Raw genomic sequence first — 24794 nt, forward strand, 5'->3', positions numbered from 1 at the left:
TTTTCCCCTCTTACCCCTAATATTCTTGTTGAAAAGTTCTTGAAAAAAAGTGCTGTTCTGACCACTAGACCCATGCACACGCACACACCCACGCCCTTATGCAAACTTTACTCAACCCTGATTGGATGTGACACAACCAGAGGGTGGGGGCAAAGCTGTGGTTAATTAGCATACCTATCCAGCCTCATAAATGTGCCGGCAGCCTTACCTGACGCTTCAAACAACATCAAACACACAGAGGAAGAGAGAGAGAGAGGGGGTTTCGGGAGTAGTGCATGGTACGAGAGTCAGACACCGTTTAAGTAAAATTCAGATTTGACAGAAAGTTCAGGCAAGTCCACTCACCTCACAGAGACACACACAGGTCCGGTCACCGTTCGCGGTCTGTGCGTAAAAGCGCACAGCCAAAGCAGAACTTCACGCGCTCTCAGGTCTCCAGCTCTCCAAGGTCTGTGGCGGTTCGAGACTTTCCCCCGTCGGCCTTGTTGGTGACTTTCACGCCCGGTTCTGCTGTGTTGTGACCGGTCCGACCCAGAGCCCCGGGTCACCCATGAGGCTAGAGGCCGCAGCCAGGATGGATCTGTTCAGGAAGCTGTGGAAGGCGAGGAAGCTGATCGTTGTGGTGTTCATTCCACTGTCCCTGCTTCCCCTGCCGCTCATCCACCCCACCAGCGTGAGTAAATGAAAGAGATAATTATTTTCTTAATATAAATAGAAAAACAGAACAGAAATGAAACTTCTGTCAGTCAGTAATCTTCTAAATAAGAGAGATGTACTGTGTTATGTTGGATTTTAACATGACAAACTAAACAACTAGAATATTATACTAAAGGTATTCAACTGGAGATTACCTACACCAATGGACTTGGTGCAGATATGAGTGCCATTCAAGACCAAATCACTTGAAATTACTCCCTGGGTGCAATATGGGTCTAATAGGTGATTAATGTACCAGTGAGTGCAACAAAGACAGAATAAACTCATTTCTTGAGAGGCAAAAACTGCAACATTAAACTACCACATATGCTGCTTATACTCTTTTTAAATTATTATTATTATTAGAGTATTATTATACTCTTTAAAAAAAAGTAGGAGTTACTCAATCATAATTAAATAAACCAGATAATTTAATTTTAATAAATACCTAGTAAACATCCGGCACAGCTGTAAAAAAAAACATCCAGATGATCTGTTGATGTTGAGGCTCCTGGTTGCTGCTGATGGCTGCAGTGAGCTGATGGGATTTTGCTGTGTGTGTGTGTGTGTGTGTGTGTGTGTGTGTGTGTGTGTGTGAGTGAGAGAGAGAATCAATCAAAAGGCACACTGTCTTCTGTTTTGATGAATGCTTGTCCTGAGTTGTCCCGATCATCAGCTGAGCAGTGTGTGTGGAGAGGAGATGTCGCGACATGTTGATGAGATGGAGATCAGTGGAATAGAGAGGAGGGGTGGAGGGGGAGAGTGAACAACTTGATACTCATTTAGACTCATGTGTTTCTTTTTTTTTTGAGTGTAAAAGAAAAGATCTGTCTTACTCTGCCATGTAGCTCACGCTTGTTTTTAGAAAGATTTTCCAGAGAAGTGAAATTGCAGTGGAAACAATAGGATTATCTCAATCAGCACAAATCCAGTCTTTTGGAATAAAATGTGTTTCTCAGTGTTGCCAAGCCACAGAGTAGCTGCCTGTGTGTGAGGCTCAATGACACGCAGAGATTAAGTTTTGTTGCAGCACTGTGCTGTGTGAGTAGAAATGTCCAATGAAATAAGAAATATACAAAACCGTGTCATGTTGTTCATTCTCATATTTAGCCTTCATAGCCTTCAAATTTTCATAGTGTTTTGAAGCAATAGTTCACTTTTTGCCAAGTTATATGAAAAGATTGATACCACTCTCATATTTTACACTTGATATGGAGGTACAACTGGGAGTTAATTAGCTTAGCTTAGCACAAAGACTAGAAGCATATGGAAACAGCTAGCCTGGTTCGCTCCAAAGTTAAAAATATGCCTTCCAGCAACTCTAAAGCTCATTAATTAAAACGTATCACCTTTGTTAGATCTGTTTGTTTTTTTTAAATGTCAAAATGTCAATTTCTAGTTATACGGGGGGTTAGAATATATGCAGGACAGTTTTTTGGCCAGGTGCAGTGACTTTCTGCAATCTCATGTTCACTGTGAGGCTCCCAGACATTCCAGGGAGTCAGTTTGCACGGCCCAGAAATACTGCTCTTGTAAATTTGTTGCAGTTTTGTGAGTTTGAAGAATGAGTTGTCTGCTGCGTGTCAAGCTTTCAGATTCAGGGGAGTTGTACGTTGGATTTTGGAATTAATATAGGATCATGTTTAGTGAGGCTCAGACCTGCGTGATTTGTCAGCAGTCTGTTAAGTGGAGCAGCTAAAACCCTCCTTACTTGTTAACACACTCGCATGCCGGACTGCATGATTTCCTGTGAAAAGTATTTCATTTTCATTTCATATCCCGAGAAACGTCTGACCAGGTTTCAATTCTTGTGTCTTCAGTAACTGACACAGATGGTGGCGAACAGGAAACACAAATTTGAGCTTCAAAACGATCTTTCATAATGTTTTCCAATAGTCAGCTGTCTAAATGGTCCACATTTGTGTCACACACCAAAAAATCCCTTTTCATACAAATATCTATTCCAGTAATCAGGCTTTAACTTGTATGAATTCTCACCACTTAAAAACAACTGAAACACTCCAGTTTAACAAAGACAAAGGAACACACATATTCAACAAATCTTGTATTTCCCATTTCCCTTTCATCATGTCTTTATGAATTAAACATGTGAAACCAGTTTTTACCAACATTTACATGAAAGTAACACCTAGGAGGTAGTTGCTAAGCAACGTGTAATGATGGTGCAAGAGGGTTATAAATTGTGTTATAAATGAGCTCCTCTGTGTCACAGGTGTTTGTGTTTCTTATAACATCATTAATATTCAAAGAAACTGTTATGTGCTCGCAAGTTGTCTGTCAGCCAATCAGCGCAGCGTCCAGGAGCCTGTGCTGTTATGTGAGTGGTGGTGGATGTTTGGCAGGAGTAGATGGCGCAGGATGAGGCCAAGAAAGAACAAAAGAACAAAAACTTCACTACAAAGAAAAAGAAAGAAACAATCCAAGCAATTAAGTTATATAATCAATCTACCACCACACAGGATTTTGACCCCACGTGGCTTCCTTACGACACCAGGGACCCCAGACTGTTTTGGGAATGTGACAGGGGTTCGGAGCGAGAGCACGTGTGTGCGTGTGTTTGGAGCGGTACTGTGTCCAGCTGCAGCAGAACAGTACATCTGTTGGATGCAGTCAGGCCAGGTCAGAGAGAGAGGGACAGAAAGAAGACACAGAAATGCAGAACCAATGGCAGCACATGCACAATGCTCAGTAACCAGGCTTTCTTGTTTGTGCCATTTTGCATCCCCATATAAATTAAAAGCTTGGCTGTAAACCAGTTAAAGCATGAAGCGGGAGTGAGTCCAGCAAGACAGATACAAATACAGGTTCCCTGGGCTGCAGCAGTTAGTTTTTAAATTTACTCTAGTACATTGTACCTCTTAAGTATCTTGATTCTACATGAATTCTGATTCCCAGTGTGTGTGTGTGTGTGGGCGATGTTATAATGTTTGTAGATATTATTTTGTCCATATTTAGTGTTTCTCTTTTTCAAATTTCAATTTCAATTTGCGTTATTGGCATGATGTAAAGACATTTGAGTTGCAAATTATGAATAAAAATAGCTGAGTAAGAAAAAAAGGTGATTATGATACAAACATGTTATATAAGAAATTACAAATAATAATTACAATTACAAACAGTGAACATTCAAGAAAATCACCCTATCATCTTTTGTTATGGTCATAAGATGTGTATCCAGTCTGATTGTACAGATACAGATGTGTCAGACACTCCATATATTACTCATATGAATAAAAGTGCAATGTAGTTTGATGATAAAGGTATTTGTCATCTGTCTGTCCTGAATTGTTAATCTTACTGTTTTTTCTGTCCTCCCAATTCAGAAGAGGAATATTGTCATCATCACACAAACATAAAGGCTTGGAAGAGCTTTTTTTTTTTTTTTAAAACTTTAATAACATTTATATTTGATGGTTTAAAAAGAAAAATATGTAGGTTCTTTTCAAACAAAATTGTGGAAAGAGACAGAACAAAGCAGATCATTCCATTAAAAATGGTTTTGCAGTATAGTTACATCACATCTCACTTCATTTTACACATTTATAAGAAATAGTTTTGGGGTTGACTCATGCACTATGTATTTGCTTTTATTTGTGAAGCTGTTTTTGCATGTGAATCTTTATTTCTGCAAAATGCCATTTAGCTCTCTGATGATTGGTTCAGGGAATATAGGTTTCTTCCAGAGCAGCTGTGACCTGATCTGCCTATCAGGAGTCTTTAAGCTACTATGTGTTTTTTTTCTAAATACCAATCATCTCCATTTCCTAAGCTGACAACAGATAACAGAGAGTTGATGAGACAATCAATGGGCTTGTGTTACATGTTGAGACAAAGATTGTCCTGTCAGCTTTAAAACTTTGGGGTTTGATGGAAACTTCTCTCTCATCTGAATCGGAATCATTCTTAGGTCATGAAGGTTTAGACCCACATGTTGCAGACTGCAGCTGCATCATGAAAATCCCTGAAGCCACATCTGGCTCTATCACAATTATCTGTTAGTATAACTGCCAGTTAGGTTTGTTTTGACACTTTGACACTGTGTCACGTTATGGTTGCACCTCAGCTGCGTCACGTCTTTATTGCAAATCAAATGTCGACTGGAAGCGTTTCAGCGGGGGAACGTTTGTTCCTCAGCAGCCACATTTACTTAGTAGTGTATTTTAGCAGAGAGAGAATTGTATTCCTAATAACAAAGTCAGTAACAAATAAATGCAACAATAAAAAAACATTTCATTTAAATTATCAATAAATGTAGACATTTATATGCATTCACAAGTTAATTTCACACTTCACAGTCATGACCTGCTCTAGCAAAAGTAGGCCCAGTGTATATAGATAGCAGAGTGGAAAAAAAAAGCTGAGATACTCTGGTCACAGTCCAACAAATTAAACATCAATATACTTTGTTTGTAACTGCCCTCCAGAACAATGCATATCCTGTAAACTTTATCTGATCTAACACCTCTGAGCGCAGGTGTTCCCTCTTCAGTTCATTGTATATTGACTTATAGTGTCTTGTGCAGTAAAGAAGTATTGTTTTTAAAATCCCAATTTGCCACCAAATGCCCAAGACTGCGCTGTGTAATGGAAAAACTTGATGTGATTGGTCTAAAAAGCTCCACTGGGGCTTCAACCTTTTAGCCTTGGCAGTGTAAAAGTAGTGAAGCCTGCTGTGACACACACACAATCACACACAAAATCCCACACGAACATTGTCCATTTCACCTCAGGCACTCCAGCATCACATTCTTTTGCAGCCTCAGAAAATTAAGTGAACTTTCGCCTAATTAAAAGAAAAAAAAATCCCGCTTTTTGGCATCAGCAGCTGTTGTCTTCCTGTCATTCCCTATTTCCCTAAACACTTCCGTTAGTCTGAAAATAATCTGCAGGTAGGGAGAAAAAATCTGACCCCACTCTTCTTGAACTAAAATGATTTGAAGAACAATTACTTCGCGTGTTAACCTGCTTATTTCCCACATGGAAACAAACCTCAAAATCTGCTCTGACCTTTAAGCAAACTCAGGCTTTCTTCCATCAGGATACCAGCATGTATTGACGTCTGCTCTTTGACACGTTTCAGGATAAAGTCTGGTTATCGCAGCGGTTGCATCAGCGACTCAGTGATTCCTGCCTCTCTGCTAACCCAGCACTTTGGCTTTAACTTGCAAAACTTGAACAGTGAAAATGAATCACTGATGAATGTTTGAGGATCTGATTGAAGCTGCGGTCTTTGTGTGGCAACTATCCTCTGATAAACAGAGACCAATAATCAATGATCAGTAACTGCTGAATCAGACCATGTGGTCTATCTCTCTCTCTGGTGGTGTGTCTTGTCCTCTGTCGGTCATGTTTGTCTCTTTTTATCTGCCCATTTAACCTCCCAATCTGCCCCAACATCTCTTCTTCTTTCCGTTCCTCACCGATGGATCAACAGTCAGACCCTGTGTTTTGCTGTAATCCTGTTATCAGGCAGGCTCCTCGATTATCTCATGTTTCCTGTGAGATTCTGTTTGAGACAGACATGCTGATTAAAACTATTAAAACTACAAATGGAGAAAGACACTGGAAGGCTAGCTGATAATGAGCAAAAACAACTTTTGACTGAACTGCAGTTTGTGGAAGTGTTAATAAGTACAGTTTGCAGTTAACATCATGATCCTTGTCAGCACCAGTCAACTTTAGACACGATAAATTGGTAGCAATTCTTCTTTTAATGGGACATATTATGCTTTTTATGATTTTCTGTTATTTATATACTGTTATGATGTCAGATATCTATGTTAAAATGGTCAAAGTTTCAGAAGAAATGTAGAAATGCTCCCTGCAAGTCAAAAGCCAGGGCTTCAACCTGCTGTAAACGCTTTGTTTGCAAGGTTTTTCCATGCGTTGTTCATGTTGTCCATTCTCATATTTCGGATCAAATTTCAACTCAAACATGTACGGATGTATTTGCGAAGTTGACATCTTAAGTATAGAATGAATGAAAGAAGTGAAATCCTACTGCTACTGTTTGTTTACGTAGCTGCCGGAAGTTGGCCGAGACGCAGCTTCCGGAGGCTAACCAATCAGAACATAGTGGGCTCATCGGTAGGGGAGCCTTAAAGAGACAGGTGCTAAAACGGCCTGTTCCAGACAGAGGCTGAACTGATGGGGCGTAAAGAATCAGCATGAGTTAAATAAGGAGTTTTTTTGAACTGTAAATCATGCAAAGATTTTCCAGCAGAGCCCCAGATTAAAAATATAGACCTGGAAATGTGCAGAATATGTGCCATTAAAAATGATTTTGGATCCAGAGGCTCAGTTCAGTACTACATAAAAGCTGTCAGGAAAAATACCTTTCAAAAATGTAACAAAAACTGCATTTAAGAAAAATGTTTTAAATCATATATTCTCTCTTCATGAAGTCTGTATGTGTTGTGAGGGGATTATAACATTTTCTTTGATGAAGCCCCTTTGGTTAAGAACCCAAACACCTTGTACTTTTCTCAGTCTAATCCAACAGCTGTGCCTACAGCCTGGAAACACCTTTTTCCTCTTGCCAAGTTAAATCCACAGTAAAGCATCCTAAAAAGGACCACAGGCTGTAACTGAAGTCTGACATCCTGTGCCATGAAAGCACAAACTGATGCCAAACCACTTTGTTGTCAGTCCACAAAAAGTGTTCCCCAACTTCCTTTCTGTTGGCCTTTCTCCATTGGTACTTTTGGCTGTGCTGAGTTAAGCCAAGCCAGCACATGTATATGGAAAAGGGCTATATCTGGCAGTTTATTTATTAGTTTTCATTGGCATAGTTTCGTACTTAACCTTTATATGATTAAATTTATATTTTGGGGTCTTAAGAATGACATGTTTTTCATATACCTATTCATTCATTACACCACTGCCCATAAAAAGTATTAAAAACATCTAAGTCTAAATAAGATTTAGATCAAACAGTGGACAGCAGACATGGGATAAGCTTAAAGGGGTCTCATGTAATACACTTAGCAGGTGATTTGTCATATTAGAGTAATTTATTTCTGTAAAGTCCGTGGTTTAAATGGCTGTGAGGTATAAACAGGTCTGGACATGCTCCTGGAGCCCTGTGGCTAATTCTCCCCCCTCTGGGTTTATTAATTTGAGATTAACTGACCTGTTACTGGCAAGATATTTTACTGAATGTTCCTCTTACGTAAAAGTACTACGAGCTCACACAGCATGCAACAGAAGCGGGAACTGCTTAGTTTTAACGTGGGAGGCAATACTAGGCAAATAAACTGTATCCAAACATCAGATTAAAAACCATGGCTGAAAAACATGTGCAGCGACAGCATTTCTAACAGTGCTGTATGAATCAGTGGGAAGTGTCGACTTCATTTTGACTGATGTTGTTAGTGATCTTGGCCAAAATATTCTTCAGCAATTTGGGCTTTAATTGTTGACCTGGACCTGAGCACTATAAAAAGCCAAAAACACCCATCCTTATATTTGGGGTATAAAACTGTCTGTCTGGGTGATACAAAAGATTAATGAAAGTTTTAGAAATTTTCATGAGGTCACAAGATTCCTCTTTAGTTTTTAATGTTGGAGAGCATGTCGCTAAGCCCGCTGGTGTTGCAACAAAGCAGCGAGAGAGGCTGGTATGTTGATATTATATAACCATAACCAGATTAAAGTAACATCAGTATGTGTTTGTGTGTGTTTTTGTGTGTGAGTGTCTGTTAGGGAGGAAAAGTGTGGTGTACCCCGGTAGCCTACTAGTTAAGATGCATGTCGTATAACCGCACCGTCTACAGCAGTGGACCTTTGTTGCAAGTCACCTCCTCAGAGAGGGAAAGTGTGTGCAGCCCAGTTGTATTCTGTTGTACAAACCACACTTCCCAACACTCACACACCATACTGGTCTAGCTAAAATTTGCAATATTTGTAAGACGTTTGTGTGTGTGCTCATGAATGTGTGTGTGGGGGAATAAAATTGCCAGAAAAAATTTTTGGATGACATTATAATAATCAGTAATTGATTGTTATTACTATAAAACATTTCCTAAGCCTTTATTAATATGACTTTTGTCAAAATTAAACAAATGGTGTGACATTTTACTCACTCAGCTAGTCTGGCTCTGTCTAAAGGTAAAATGTTGGATTTTTACAAACTTTTTGAACTCACAGTTCCTTCTGCCAGGTTCTGCTTTACAAACACATTTGTGGCCCAGGAATGTAACGTTAGCAAAATTTACGAAGTTGCCAAACATGCTCTTTTTTTTCTAGGAGCTTTCTACTGTGGCATTGCAGGATAAAAAAGAAGTATGAACCTATGTCTCATCTGGTTGGAGATGAAGCATTCATTGTTCCTCGCTGTGTGTTTTTCTGCTTGCAGGAGGCATGTTGTGCGTATGTGCTGATGGTGACGGCAGTCTACTGGGTGTCTGAGGCCGTTCCCTTGGGTGCTGCCGCTCTGGTCCCTGCCTTCCTCTATCCACTCTTTGGGGTACTCAAATCCAGTGAGGTGAGTCAAATTCAAATGGCTTTATTGGCATAACCATAACAAAATACAGTATTGTCAAAGGAGCAGATTTTAGTATTGTAATTTTGGTACTGCTTTGTTTATTTTAAATTTTAATTATTACCTTACTCTTGTTCTACTTTTATTCATCTATGTTGCATTTGTGGGACCAAACGCAAAGACACATTCATTGTATACTTTCATACTCGACTAGTAAAACAGATTCTGATTCTGAGATTTAACATCTTTTCTTTACAAGAAAACCAAAGTACTTCTTAAACATGAATAAACAAAAGTAAGTCTGTTTCACTGTCTGTCTGTTTGGAATTCCAGGTCTGCAAATTTCTCTCAAAGGCTGATATATTCTCTTAAACTTTGAGTGCTGAGAAAACAAGGCTAATGAGAAAATGTTTCTCTCTTAAATAAACCTCAGAAAAAAAGTAAGAGGTAAAGAGCAGGAATCTGTGGAGCTATAAGACTAACTCTTATATTTATTTCTGTATTTTAGTTTTTCCCTCAAATATATTCTGTTTTATATTCGTTAGCAGCGCCAGCATGTTGTAGCATGTTTGATACTACAAATTTGAAGCTGTGTCAAATGATTATTTGGCCACTTGGGGACAGAAGAACTATGAAACAAGCTAACAGACACAATATTTACACATCCAGAAGAGCAACATTAGCATTCATTCTGAGTCTGTCAACCTGCTTAATAAAGTACAATATCCATTCTCCTTTTAGCTCTGTTTTTGTTCCACCACCAATTAAAAATATCTGGCTTTGTAGCTAGCTATATGTTCCACTTTATTCCCCAGCTAGCCGCTTACTTTGTCTGAGCCATGTGGTGCTGAGCAGTCTGCTGCTGCTGGAAACAGGTTAATGAGAGTGAAACAGGTTAATGAGAGTGCTGACACAGTAAAAGTACAGTATTGAAGGTAACTGTATTTTAGGAATTTATTTGAAAACCAAAAAAAGTCAGCTAAAAGAGGCTAAAAATGGCTCCATAAAGCCACAGAGTTGGGTGATAATTCTCTGTGGGTTTGTCACTGCTAAATGTGATAAATAGTATCTACATCACTACGTTCACGTTAATTGTGGCTCTCTCAATATACATATAAGCTCAGCACTGATAATTCTAATTCTAGCTAATAGCTAATTCTGATTGCTCAGCTCAAATAAGGACATAATTGGAGTAAGTGTGATGGAGATGAGACATGGAGACTTCCCATTTTTATCGCAATATTGAGGGTTTTTTTAAATTTTAGGTAGCAAGTTGCTGCCATAGTAAGATTAACTGTTATTGTAATATTACAGTGTTTCAACCTTTGTCACCCCAAAGGGGAAAAGTGCCAGAAACACTTATTTAGGGCAGGCGGTAAACGTATAGGGCTTATAACAGCAATGCAGGGAAACAGCGGGGCTATGATGAATACTGGGATATCCGGTTGTGATGTTGTGTTGCTCTGCTGGAAGTAAGAGTCAGCTGATCAGATTGCCGTATATGCGGATATACAGTAAGTCCAGATCAGAGAGAAAATGGGTGAAAGGCCTTTCTACACTCTGAACTGCTTCACTGTGGTTTTAGTATGTGAGAGCTTTCTTGGATGTACTACATATGAGTTTCCATGACTATTTTACAATAGTGTTACTTTACTGTTCCAGTGTAAATATGGCTGCCTGTCTGAGGCGTCGTCAGTCAGCTAAGGTTTTATCAGCCATGAGTCTGTGGAGCGTTGAGACAACCCCATTAACCTGGTGCTCATCATCATTATGTTTCTCAATGTTCTTGCATCTCTGGGTACATGCATTCACACATGCCTACACCCACCAATCACACACTTTACCGCCACTGCCATGCTTGGTCCATTACGCCCCATTGTAAAAATTGATTGGTTTGACTGATGATGAAAGCCGTCACTTCTTTTTTTACACCAGTAACAGTCTTAGTTTCCTCTCCATTAAACTCCATTAAACCCACCCCCCTCTTCATCTTTCTTATCAGCATTACATAAAAAGTGAGCTGTACGCCTCATGTGACCAAATCGCATTGACAGTGACAAAGCTGCCTGTTAACATTGCTGTAAGCCTCTTGTGATGGTGTTCTGTAAATATGCCAGCAGAGAGCTTTATGCAACGTTTCAGTCTATTATGGTAGTCCCAGTCTCCTCTAAACCTCCCCTCTCCCAAATGAACCCACTGTTGACGACTGGCGTGATGTCTATATGAAGCTTTACTAAATATGTACACACTCTGTCACTCATTGTATGTGTTCACTCACTTTTAAGTGTTGAATGCAACAGTATCAGTAGAACCAAGTCAGGCCCACATGTAATCTGGTGAAGATTTCCCATGATCAAAATAATCAAGTATTGGCTTTGCCTTAAGACCGATATTGAAATTTATCTGAGATGACCCTGCAACTAATGACCACTGAGTACTGCTTACTGGCTGTCAGTCTGAAAGAGATGTACAGGAGAACTGATTAACAGCTTTTTTAAAGGTAACTAATTTTGGGCTACAGAGCACAGACAACCAGTCTGTAAACTGAATACTGCAGCATTTATTGTGTTTCTGTGAAACATGGAACTGGAGCTGCAACAGTTAACTGGCAAATATTGCTAATTGATGAATCATTTGGAGTCATTTCTTAAGAAGAAAATTTCTAAATTCTCTGAATGCAGCTTCTCAAATGTGAATATTTTCTGTCTTCTTTAGTCCTTTGTGATAATAAACTGAAAATCTTCGGGTTGTAGACTGTTGGTCAGGAGAAAAAAAGACATTTGAAGACATCACCTTGGGCTATGGGAAACAATTTTTTGACATTTTTCACCGTTTTCCGACATTTTGTGGACCAAACAACTAATCGATTAATTGTGAAAATAATCATTGGTTGCAGCCCTGAATTGAACTCATGTCTCACGTCTCTACATTAGATAGCTGTGAGCATTTGCATTCCTTTCCTTGACTAATTCTCTTTCAAAATCCTCTTGGAAACAGACCTACTGCTCTGATTTCAGCATAGAAATATCAGTCATAGTCACTCTAAAACGAAAGCTAGAAAACTAGAGGTTTGGTACAGACCAAGTAGTTGAGTATTTTTTTCTTTGTTTATGCAAAAAGAAATGGAAGCTATCTTTCTAAACAAAGAAATTACATTGGTATTTATCAGCAGTTTTCAAAATCCTCCATCAAGTGCATGTAAATGACAGGAAGAGAGAGAGACAGTGAGAGATGGAGTCGTGCGTGAGGTGTCTGAAACAGTCCGGCAGGAGGAAGTGCAGCAGGTTTTAGGTGAGAGGTGAGGAGACGCGGGCTTACACAACGCAGTGAGGCCATGAACCCTGGTGGGTGGGAAGTAGAGCAGATTAAAAAGAACAAATGGCAAACTGTAAGTGTTGATCCCAACAGAGGACGATGAAGTAGGGAAGTGGGTGAAGGCAGAAAAAGCAAAAGACACAAGAGACCTACTGTATGAAGACAATTAAAAGAGCATTTCATTTTGTGCCACAAAACAATTTATAAAAGTGTTTACATATTTTAAAATGCCTTGGGAACCCCTAGGAGGAGCTAGAGGGTGTTGCCAGGGTGATGGATATCTGGGATTCCTTACTCAGTCTGATGCCACCGTGACCTGGTCCTGGATAAGCCCCCGAAAAATGCATGAATGGATATTTTAAAATAATAAAAATGTCATTTTTAAATTAACCATTTGAATCTTTGTGATTATGTGTTCAGGTAGCAGCAGAATACTGTAAAGATACCACTTTGCTGCTGATGGGAGTCATCTGCCTGGCTGCCTCCATAGAGAAGTGGAACCTGCACAAACGCATCGCTCTGCGCATGGTGATGATCGCAGGGGCCAAGCCTGGCATGTGAGCAGCACACACGCACCGTCACATGTTCAGTAAAGTGACCCTATTCAAACACACAAATATACACTCCTTGTGCTAAGTCTTAAGCGAACACCAGTTCTCTCAAGGACACACAAACATCTCGCTCTGTCTATCATCCAGGTTGGTGCTGGGCTTCATGTGTTGCACAGTGTTCCTGTCCATGTGGCTCAGCAACACATCCACCACGGCCATGGTGATGCCCATAGCCGAGGCCGTCCTGCAGCAGCTCATCTGCACCGGCCTGGCCGACAGCCACAACGACTCCGAAACTGCGGAGGCCACGGAGGATGAAAGCGGTACGCCTGGCTCTATCGCTGCAGGGGGAGGTCATTGAACTATGAAAGCTTCCCAGCAAAGACCTTAAACAGATGTTGATAGCATTGCTTGCACTAACAATACTCACAAGACTGTGTAGATAACTGGGGTGAAGTGCAGCAGTACTGTAGTTCAAGCAAAAAAGTAAAAAAATCATGTGATGTGTTAAGAAAGCAGATTGTGGATCCAGCTGCACCAGAACAATTGCTCTTAAACAGATAAACACTCTTTGAAATTCAGTGTGTAGTCCACTTATAGTTCTCTTGCTACATTTTGTAAATGATGATGATGATGTTGTCTGCAGCTGTTTCAAACAAAGAAGAAAACCTGGACAAGAACCAGTTGGAGATGCTCTATCGCAATGACAGGTAAACGTGTGTGTGTGTTTGTGTGTCCACTGGGTGTGATGTTAATATCAAATATTTTCCACTGTTTTCCCCATTTTCTTCTTCTTAATTGCAATTAGAGGCTGGCACTGTATTTTAAACTTGCTCGAGTTGTTCTGTCTTTTGTGTACTTTTACAATTTATTGTATTTTTTGACATGAACTACTTTTGTAAACAGCTTCCAATCCATCAATCAATCTTATCTTTACGAGGAAATTTGGTGTGCAGCCAGGTGACAGACATGTATCAGTTAAAAGCAACAGTGAAAAAAACAGTAACAAGACAATACAACACAATACGACTCAGATCCAATTAATAGCAACCCATCTTAAAGCAAAAATGAAAAGGTTTAAAGAAAAATCCAGCAGCAAACCAGACCTTCCCAGATTTTGCAACAGCCAAAGCCTGATAAAAGCTTTTTTTAAAACCCCAATCTTACCTGACGTCATTTTGTTATCTCATTACTGTAACTCTTCTTTTCTGCCTCCAGCAGCGACTGCACTAAACAGGAACTCTCTACACTCAGTGAGGTAAGACCTGTAAAGACTTTTTCTTTGCCAAGTAGACAGAACCCTACCCCTTAGAAAAGTATCAGCAGAGCAGAAGAAGAATATAATTGTCTATCTCCATCTATGTTTATTTCTCTTATTCTCAGGTACAGAGTGGGGAGGCAAATGGTTTGGGTTTGAAAGAGTTCATCAGACACACCAACGGACACTTGCCGCAGGTTAGGAACACCCACCCACCCACACACACACACACACACACACAGATTATTAAAAGTTAGTGGCAGGTGTGTGACTGTAAGGTTCCACTCTTTCTTCCTCTCATGTCAGGTTGCGATCGAAATCCCAAATGTGAAACGGGTGAGGGCCAGGAGAGACTCCCAGTATCCCACCAAGAGGGATCACATGATCTGCAAATGCCTGTCGCTCAGCATCACCTATGCGGCGACCATCGGTGGACTCATCACTATCACCGGCACCTCCACTAACCTCATCTTTTCTGAGCAGTTTAACACGTAGGTACACACATGCACACCCAAAAACACTTGTGCACTGAGGAGGAAAAAAAATCCTTCTACCCTGCTGGAAGGTGGTCAAGTAGAAACCCAGTGACAGAATCCGCTCAAAGTAAAAACTGGTATCAGAAAGATGTTTTAGCGTTAGCACAGGGTGACTGTAGACTCCATCTGAACTTTCAGGCCTGTTTAGAGCTTGTTTGATTTCTTTGCTGCAGTGTTGCTCTGACTGAAACCGTTCATGTTAACTTTTGTCTGGGGGGCACAAAGGGTCTGAGATCAAACTAATCAGCCTTTACAGTCCTGACAGAGCCGATTTCCTCCAGCCGCTGCACTAAGCCCGGCAGAATGGCCTCTTTCATGTCGCAGCTTGTTGGACAAAGGTCAGGTTTTGATTTTGCGTGTGTGGGGTTGTATGTGCGTGTGGCAGCGGTTGTACTCCTGAAGTGATGTTACCAGGAACAGCAATCAGTCCAAGCATTAAATATGAAAATCCCCAAATCAGACCTTTGAGTTTGAGTTTAGTTAGTCAGATGATTGCAAGTCAGACTGTCAGATTTAGTACAATAGAGAAATAAGGCACTCAACTTTTTTTTTTTAAAACATAGTTGAAGTCAGCTTCCATATATAAGGTGAGGGAGTTCTTGGTTATTTAGGTTGGTGTTTTTATGTGTGGGCTCAGGTCAGTCAGTCCAAGTACTGGTCTGTAACAAGTCCATGCTAGTACGACAAGGCCAAGTAATCATCTTGACGGCACACTTGACACTTGAACTTGTGACTGAGTTAAATGATCAATATCTAGTCTTTTGGGAAAGCTTTGTTTTTGTCATAACAGCACAGATACACATATACACATAAACATACTGCAAAGCAGTCGGTATAAGATCATTCACATATTCTGTGCTGTTAATCGGGCTCTCATTAGGCTATCTTTATGTCCTCATTTTGATGTCCTATGATCTGTTGTCCTTTTATTCCTTATTTTGTTAAAGTTACCGGATATTGTGTTACAGTCAAATTCAGAGGTTGCAGATCTGATCTTTTTATTTCATAAAGATGCTCATTTCTTAATGCAAACTATTACTTTACCTACAGTAAATAAGCTCTGATGTTCACTGATTAATATTATTATGTCTGGTAAATTGGTAAATTGATATCTAGGAATTGAGGTTTTGAAATGAAAGATATTTGCTTGTCCTGGTTATTGTACACATTATTTACATGTCATTAGAAAATCAAAATCTGCACGACAAGCAAAACAGGCAACCATGAATGTTATCAACAGGATATTGTGGATTTGATAGCTTCATTTTATTAGTGCATGTGTGCAGCAGCTTTGTCACAGGTATGTTATGTTAAGAGGTCATGTTTTCAGGTCCTGGTTTTGTGTTCTTCTTTACACTGATGTACTGTAAATGTTTGACATTTTTCTCTTAAAACTGTCATAACTCTTTGCTTATATCAGTTATTATCTTCCTGATAGTGATCACAGACTGTAGGCCATAATGTACCTACATTTATATTTATTAGTAGTGATTACATCAGTGGTTTTCATTGTTTTAATTAGATTTGAATCAAATTTGAATAGATTTTTCTGTCCCCAAACTTCTTATCTTACATTCACAGTTTATCCTTATTTATTCCCCAGTATATGATCCATATTAATAAATATAAATAAAAGTCAAGATTGATATGATGGATGCCTGAGGACTATTGAAGGGAGGGCTGAGTTGGTTTCTGCAGGACACACATGATCATCATCTTTGATTGTCACCTTTGCCCTGCTTAGAGAGTGCAGTGAAGCACGTCTGAGCAAACACACTTTATCACCTATACAGCTTTGGATGACACAACAGTGGAGACTTAGGAGTGCTCCGTTAAAGCTTTAAGTGCACAGGAAGATGAAAAACAGCTGATCAGAAGCAAGGTGCCACACTTCACAGATAATATATTCATATTGAAGTAATACACTTTACCAGAAATTCCTAGAATGACTAAAAAGCAGCTACAGAACATCATGGTTTGAGACAGATAGGAGCTAAAGTCAAAAGAATTTTTACAGCAACCATTGCTACATTGTGTTGCTGCTCGTTGGAATAAAGTTGAACTCTGTTAATCTCTTGTCAAGTTGCTGACATCCATCTGTCCATCGTCATTGTGCTCTATCGCTCTTTGTTTCTAAAAGCTCACTTTAGATAAATGACTAGTGATCAATTTTGACTCTTGTCACTGAGCCTGAATGGAAGATAAGAAAACTTTAGAAACTCTTAAAGAAGCTGCTACTATCACTGCTTCTGTTACTTTTGCACTTTTTCTTCATCGCTTAAAAGCATAATTTGGAAAACTGAGTTTACTCTGAAAGTTAAAGAACGAGTTCTAATCAAACCTTGGTAATATTTTTTTAAACTTTAAGTTATTGTATATCTTCTGGACACTGCATGAACAAAATATTAGAGACACTTTATCTTTTCATGATGTCTCCTGATATGGTTAAATTCAGTTAAAAGCCATTATCTGTTATTGATTTTCCTTCACAACAGAGGTTATGGAACTACAGAGAGGCACGTAGGTTGGGGGAAGATTTGCTTGGTGAAAGTGCTGCAGTATGAATGTAGGAATGCACTTAAAACAAATTATGTTTTCTAATGAAGTCAAAACAATAATTTAAAGTGCAACAATGACTGTTCAGTGACTCACTAACCAGGGCATGCTGCAGGTAGTCCTGCTGGTTTTACTGTCATGGCACAGAGTAGTGATACTCTCATTGAGTCAACTCTTGTCAGTGTGGAGAGTCAGATGCTGCTGCACAGATAAGACGACATGGATGACAGCAGCTGTCAGTCACAGCAAACACTCAAGACCAATGCGAGGTCAAAGTAGGGGCTTGATGGGTGTTGTATGGTTATTTTTAACCTGGATAAGGTCACATTTCCATCAATAAGTGTCATTGGTCACTAGGGCTGGGTATTCGTACTCAATAGCTTTAAGGTATTGATTGAAATAACCCAGTGACAAGAGTCAAAACTGATCACTACTCATTTATCTAAAGTGAGCGATAGAACACAATAATGACTGACAGAGGGATGTCAGCAACTTGACAAGAGATTAACAGAGTTATAATACCTCCATTCGATCCTTTTTGTACCCAGATCTAGAAAAAAACGACTATTTGTATGATTTTGCTCGCAGCCAATCACTGTAAGCATTCTTCGATTTAATGCGACATGTGATTGGCCCACTACAGCAGCAGCTACAACCCATACAGTCTGTGGTTATAATACTTCACTGTACAGTTTTTTAAATGATACCCAGCCCTAGTGGTCACAAAGTTCAGCATGGAAAGAGACTATATGTGGTATTTAAACATCAACATATCAAATATTCATGTATTAAATCAATGAAACATCATGTTATCATATAATAGACTATACATTTCAACCTACACACACACGCTGATATCCTAAACTAACTCTCTGTGTGTTTTTCTCTCTCTAGTCGTTATCCGGATGCGAAGGTAATAAACTTTGGCACGTGGTTCATCTTCAGCTTCCCCATCGCCATCATCATGCTGGTCCTCACCTGGCTGTGGCTGCACTTCCTCTTCCTTGGCTGCAAGTGAGTGCGTGTGTGTTTGGACGTGTGTTTTAGAGACTGTATCTTACTGTGCATGTGTGTGTGATTATGGTGGTGTCTGTGTCCTACTTGTCCACCTCCAAGTAATACATCTTATCATTATGGATTCATGATAATCCCTCTGTCTGTACGCTGTTGAGTTGTGGCGCCATTTGGTGTCCTGTGGCTGCAGGTGGGAGAACTCTGAGTGTATGTGTCAGGTCACCTCTTTGCTGTGTGTGTTCAGCTTCAGGGAAACGTGCTCGCTGAGTAAGAAACGCAAAACCAGGAGAGAGATGCTGTCAGAGAAGAGGATCCATGAGGAGTATGCAAAATTGGGACCCATCAGGTAATTTTACTGACTAGATGACACACTGATTTTTCAATTTCTTTGAACTTTTTGAGGTTGTGATCAAGGGAATTTGTTCAGTTCCTGTGGGGACTTTGAGGTAATATAATGGAATTTTATAAATGTGCCACTTCCCAGGAAAAAGCAGATAGGGTCTCCTCTGTGTTTGATACATTTATCATATTAAACCAGACTGAAAAACAGCATTAACACACCAGGAAGGAAGACCATTCTGAAGTGGTCTTAGCTACTGGGTGATTTTGAGACCATTAAAGGCCCAGTGAACATCTCAACAACACTTTTAGCACTAACCTGTATGTGTGTGCACCTTACTTATACACCAAGACATGACATTGTGGGGGAAATCATGTTGTCACTCATGTAATTGCTGCTCACAGGCTTTTGTGGTTTCTGTGTGTGTCTTTCCCAGCTACCCAGAGGTTGTGACCGGGGTTTTCTTCATCCTGATGACTGTGCTGTGGTTCACCAGAGAGCCTGGCTTCGTGCCTGGCTGGACGTCTCTTTTTGAGAAGTAAGAACCCACAGTGTTGCGACACAACACCACATGTGGTGTTGTTATCACTAACAGGTGTTAGTGATCAGCCAGTGACCAGTGGCTTCAGGTAGTGCAGTGTTTCAGTAACAAATACAAAAACACACATTAAACTATATAAAATATAATACAGTGTCTTGAAAAGTACTGTAAGATAGAGTTCAGTAGAGGTACCTTTAGATTAGGTTTACATACTGAACATCTATCTGTAAAAGACTGTTCCCTTTCTTCCTCTTCTGTATCTGTAAATTTTCTGTGTGTTCTCCCTCTCTTAGAAAAGGCTATAGGACCGATGCAACCGTGTCTGTCCTTCTGGGCTTCCTGCTCTTCCTCATCCCTGCCAGGCGACCCTTCTCCTCATCCTCCTCCAGCTATAGAAACACAGGTCAGGACTGTGCACTCCTATATTCAGCAGTGTTTGATATACCTGTTTAATGTTTGGTTTATTTCCTCAGTGCACCAGACGGGTAGGTTTAACATATCAGTACAAGTGAAGTTGAATCAAACACAAAGAAGTATTTTAAGTCATGATGATGTGCTAAGTTTGTGTTAATTTAAAAAAGGGTAAGGGAAACCTAGTGGAACACAAAAACTGAATATTAACACAAAAGTAAACAAACATGTATTTTTTCCTTTATTGAAAATAAGCAGTCCTACCACAGAATAAATGATTTTTAGAAAGCTTTGTAAACATGGAGCTCTGTTCATAAATCATGCACAAGCATTATTATGTTCTTATAATCCAAAACTTTGTGACAGAGTTAGAAAATCATACACAGTTACCTTGCGATGCTCTGGTTTCAACAGCCTGTGCAGGCTGATTTATTGCCTGTATGCTGCAGGTTCACTGGGTCACAGAAACCTGTTTTAACAGAAAAACTTTAGACTTCAGACACTGGTGTTTTTCACGGTTGTGCAACAGTTTGAAGAAAACTGGAAAAAGTCTGATATTTAGTGCTGACACTCATCAGTCCACTAACCCATAAACACCATAACCTGAGAGTGACACAGGTGATGTTCAGGCATGCAAACAACTGCAAACCATTTGTTTTTTCACAAGTTATGATGTTGAGAGGTAAATACAAACTGAACTAAATTATGTTCAAGAATTTTACTATTTTTAAATGTTATGGTACACAAGATTTTACATGTATTTACTGCTTAAGAACATATCTTTATCATTCAGTAGAAACTCATCTCATCTGTTTTTTTAATTCACAATATTCAAATCAAGAAAATAGAAAAAATATCGACATCAAAATAATTCAGATTCATAAATATGATGCTAATTTATTATTTGTTAATAAAAATCACAGATCACCCCCCTAGCTGGTAGTATTAGCTGTCTTGACACACATTCTGTGGTTTTAAACCATCAGATGATGACTCAGATTCGGACCCACTGGCTCCCATGATCACCTGGAAAGACTTCCAGAGACTGATGCCGTGGGAGATCGTCATCCTGGTGGGAGGAGGCTATGCGTTGGCTGCTGGTTGCAAGGTATGGTACCTTACATGTGTCAGTGTTGTATCTGTATCTCATGGATCCTCTGTCATGCTCCTGCTCTCCATCAGGGAAACAGTGCAACATTGAAAGGTTGATGTGACTGCAGCATGAGGGTGAGAGACTGACTGTAGTCACATGTATTGTGTGCAGGTGTCAGGCTTATCAGTGTGGATCGGCAGACAGCTGGAGCCCATGAGTGGTCTTCCTCCCTGGGCCGTCACCCTGCTGGCCTGCCTGCTGGTGTCAGCGGTCACAGAGTTCGCCTCCAACCCCGCAACTCTCACCGTCTTCCTGCCCATCCTGTCTGCCCTGGTACGACCCTCACTCTTTGACACACTTACCCTCAAATCAATGACCCGGTCCTTATTAATTATCATGAAAAAATATCACATAAAAGGGTGACAGAGAGTAGGAAAGATGAGTAGGGGGATTGCAGAAAAAGAGGACAGATTGATCAATTGGTAGTAATATACAATCACCATAAGCACAACCAGATCACCATCTGCAATTTGTGCAAACAAGCTGGAGGATGAGTTGGGTTTGAGCTGAGGGTCTGCAGGGGCCTGTAACTCATAGTGGGACTCTAGCAGCCTATTTCACCTGCTTGTAAGTTGGGAGACACCAAAGAGGAGATAGGCATTGTGAAAATTCTGATTTGTGTGTAAAGTATGTCATGTCAGATTTATGTCTACATATAAAAGTGGTACAAACAGGGTAGAAATAATCAGATTTAATGTACTTTTTCCATTTTATAACATACACCCTATATATGATGTGTGTCACATACCAGCCAAATGTGAACTTTTCCAGGTGGTGTCAAACAACCTGTTACATAAATATTACATACTTCAAGAGCAGTATGCATGCCACAATTCAGAGGGAAAGTCAAGCTCAGAAAAAAATGTGTAGCACAGTTCTAAAGTCTGCTCCAACATCACACACTTTGAATAAATAAACCAATGAAGAAGTAATTTCCTCTGTAATAACTTGTACTGGCACACTGGCAAAACAAGCAAACATGTTTCATCTACTTTTCAAAAGACTGTTTATGCAGAATTGAAGAAGTTTCTCTATAAAAGCACAGACTTCCGCATTAGGGGCCATTTTCAAATAACAGCATTACTTAGACTTTGCTTCCCCCATGTGGAGAAGTGGTTCCTAATCTCATATTGGTCAAAGGGAAAGCTAACGTACACGTGAGGGTGAATATGCTTCACTATTGCTCTGAGAATGTAATGGGCCTATGACAAAGGGTTGCTAAAGCAGTTTGTAACACTCGTGTGACCTCTGACCTCTCCCCTGTCCCTCACGTTCCCATCTACCTTCCTTTCTCTTCTTCCTTTGTTTTCTCTTTTTCTTCTTCTTTCCCGCCGTCCAGTCGGAGACTCTGCACATCAACCCCCTCCACACTTTGATCCCCTCCACCATGTGCGTGTCATTTGGGGTCATGCTTCCAGTGGGGAACCCCCCCAACGCCATCGTCTTCAGTTACGGCCACGTGAAGATCAGCGACATGGTACGACTCACACACACAAACACTCACAAAGTCACATGCTCGTCCTGCACCTGCAGCATCAAAAGGCTCGTGGGTACAGCGTGTCAAAGTTGTTTTACATAATCAGAGGGATGAAGATTTTTTACTTCTTAACTCCTGGTGAACCAAAAGACTTTTAGCATATTTCAATTTGGCTTTTCATTCATCCATACATTTATTTTATCTCTCTTTTCTCTTTTTCTTCTTCAGGTAAAAGCAGGTTTCGGGGTGAACCTGATTGGTGTGGCGGTGGTGATGTTGGCCATCACCACGTGGGGCGTTCCCCTCTTCAACCTGACTGAGTTCCCAGCCTGGGCGGTGGCCAGGAACATCACCGGGAGCTTATAACCACCGGTGGAGCGGAGCCAGTGGCAAGAAGAGGCCATGAATGACTGACTGAGAGACAGATAGAGTTTAAGAAATGGGGCAGTGTTTCTGTGAGGAAAGACAATAAGAAAAAGACATGTTGTGTCTCAAGAGGATGGACTTTTTTAGGCTGATTAGACTGCTCTTGAAGGAGGAAGATGGATGGAGGGAAGAAGAAGAGGAGGACGAACCATTACCTGTTGCTTAGACGTATGAATCAGAATTATATTACAGGGCATTACAACCTATCCAATGTTGAAGAAGAGGGCAGCCTTTGTCAAAGTGTCCACTACGGGGAGCTCTGACATCCAGCATAAACTTTTTTTAAATTTTTTTTTTTACATCTGTTAACAAAATTGGACAGAGATTCTGTTTTCACTGAATCACTAAAAGCTACAAACATATTTGGTGGTGATCAGGAACTGATATGATAGAAACAATAATGTACATTTTTAGTGTTCTCAGAGCCAGATCATGCCTTCCTCTATGGATTAGGCATCGTTTAGATTAAAAAAAAAAGAAAAAAGATAAAGCTATGTAGCCAATGTAGGCAAGCCTCTTTTTACTGCATGCTTGCTAAACTGCTGCTGCACTTAAACTACATGTATTGCTCTTTAGCCAGCCAGTATATATTCCAACATGGTGGGCTGGTGACAAGTTAGCTGAGAGTTTTGACTTTTCTTACACTGCTCAGTGTAAGAGAAAGAGATGACTGCTGTATTAAAGCAAGATTAATGCATGAAAAGAGGCTTCTACTGTGGCTGTCGATGTACTGTATGCATAGAGCTACTTATTATCAAGCATTTTGGATGTACTCATTATCTTTTCATAAGAGTCTATATGCTCTGTTTCTAGTGAGAAAAGAGCCTGTGCATATTAAGTGACAAACTGAAAGCCTGTACACTGTCCATATATGTTCTAAGCTGCTATCTGTATCGATTTTGAAGTCTAGACCTCTTAATATCTGCCTGATGTCTTTACCAAAGTTTCTGAAGATGACTGTGTGCTCTATCATACTGTGAGCATTTCAGTGCTTGTTGGTCATGTTTGCTCAAAGCACCTTGCAGTACCACTAGTGCCTTTACCATATACCATTGTCTGTTATACTTCAGTTTTAGCATCTGTTGAGGGAATCAAACCCCCAACTCTGACAGTGTTATTGCCTCACTGTAACCTCTGAGCAGTGCAGGAACCTGATTCTGTACCATCCTCCTCAAATCACAATGAGTCTTCCACCAGTTGAGATTGCTGATGATAGGAGTAGTGTTATTGCTTTTTACTGTACTTTTTACTTGACACCAAGAACGGATACTGTACTGTATACAAGTTATAGAAAATCCCAGGTTGGTCATACTGTAATGTTTTATGGTAACTCAATTTCTAAGCTTTCCTTTTCTTGTATTGTATCTTTTTTTTTCTCATTTTGTAGTTTGGACGAGTTGTAGACTTGAAGAGTTAGACACACTCCAGCCATCATTCTGTGTATTCAGCTGGGTGCTTATGATTCTACAAACGAGGCCCCTAACTGTGCTCCTTAATGACTTCTTTGTCTTCGGCATGTTGGTCGGACATTGCTTTTATGTGCTGCTGAATATATTTGAAATACTTGCAAATTTCACATGAACACTTTTAGAATTTAGACAATGAACTTGTGAAATCAGAGAAAAATTGACTAGTTATACACTTTATCAAATAGCGATAGCGACACTAATTATCACAACAAATTGTTTTTATGAAATTTGTTACGTTAGCATGTTAAGCAACAGGATGACTGGGTTAGGGATTTCGTGGAGATGTGACTTTCCACCTGGAATATGAACGCAGAAAGTTCTGATTTTGAGTTATTTTTGAATGCAGCATCCAAATCATTTAAGGAAGAGAGAAAGAGCGAGCGGGCACAGGGTTGTATGGTACAGTAGTTTGTTCAATCAATTGTAAAATCACTTTAACTATTGTCTGGTGGTAAAAAGGTGTGCACAAAACATTCACTGTACTGTGCAAAAATGTACAAGATGTGTTTTATATTTTTACACAAATTTTAAATGTAATTTGTGGCTTT

At 39.9% G+C, this 24794-nt stretch overlaps 1 protein-coding gene across 2 annotated transcripts; it reads left to right on the forward strand.

The window, feature by feature from the left end:
- The first annotated feature begins 191 nt into the window (after positions 1 to 191).
- Positions 192 to 24682, forward strand: slc13a4 (solute carrier family 13 member 4). Of its 2 annotated transcripts, none has more exons than XM_067582552.1 (16): positions 192 to 673; positions 9074 to 9202; positions 12935 to 13071; positions 13213 to 13388; positions 13712 to 13775; positions 14284 to 14323; positions 14449 to 14520; positions 14630 to 14814; positions 18310 to 18429; positions 18674 to 18775; positions 19206 to 19307; positions 19604 to 19713; positions 20708 to 20829; positions 20986 to 21147; positions 22214 to 22351; positions 22580 to 24682. In XM_067582552.1, the coding sequence occupies exons 1-16, from the start codon at positions 551 to 553 to the stop codon at positions 22715 to 22717; spliced, it is 1920 nt and encodes a 639-aa protein (XP_067438653.1). In that variant the 5' UTR covers positions 192 to 550; the 3' UTR covers positions 22718 to 24682. The 2 variants fall into 2 exon arrangements, with proteins under 2 accessions (XP_067438653.1, XP_067438654.1); XM_067582553.1 differs by having other exon boundaries at positions 14287 to 14323.
- Positions 24683 to 24794: the final 112 nt, after the last annotated feature.

This window comes from Thunnus thynnus, chromosome 23 (genome assembly GCF_963924715.1).
Source record: "Thunnus thynnus chromosome 23, fThuThy2.1, whole genome shotgun sequence".
Taxonomy (NCBI): Eukaryota; Metazoa; Chordata; class Actinopteri; order Scombriformes; family Scombridae; genus Thunnus; species Thunnus thynnus.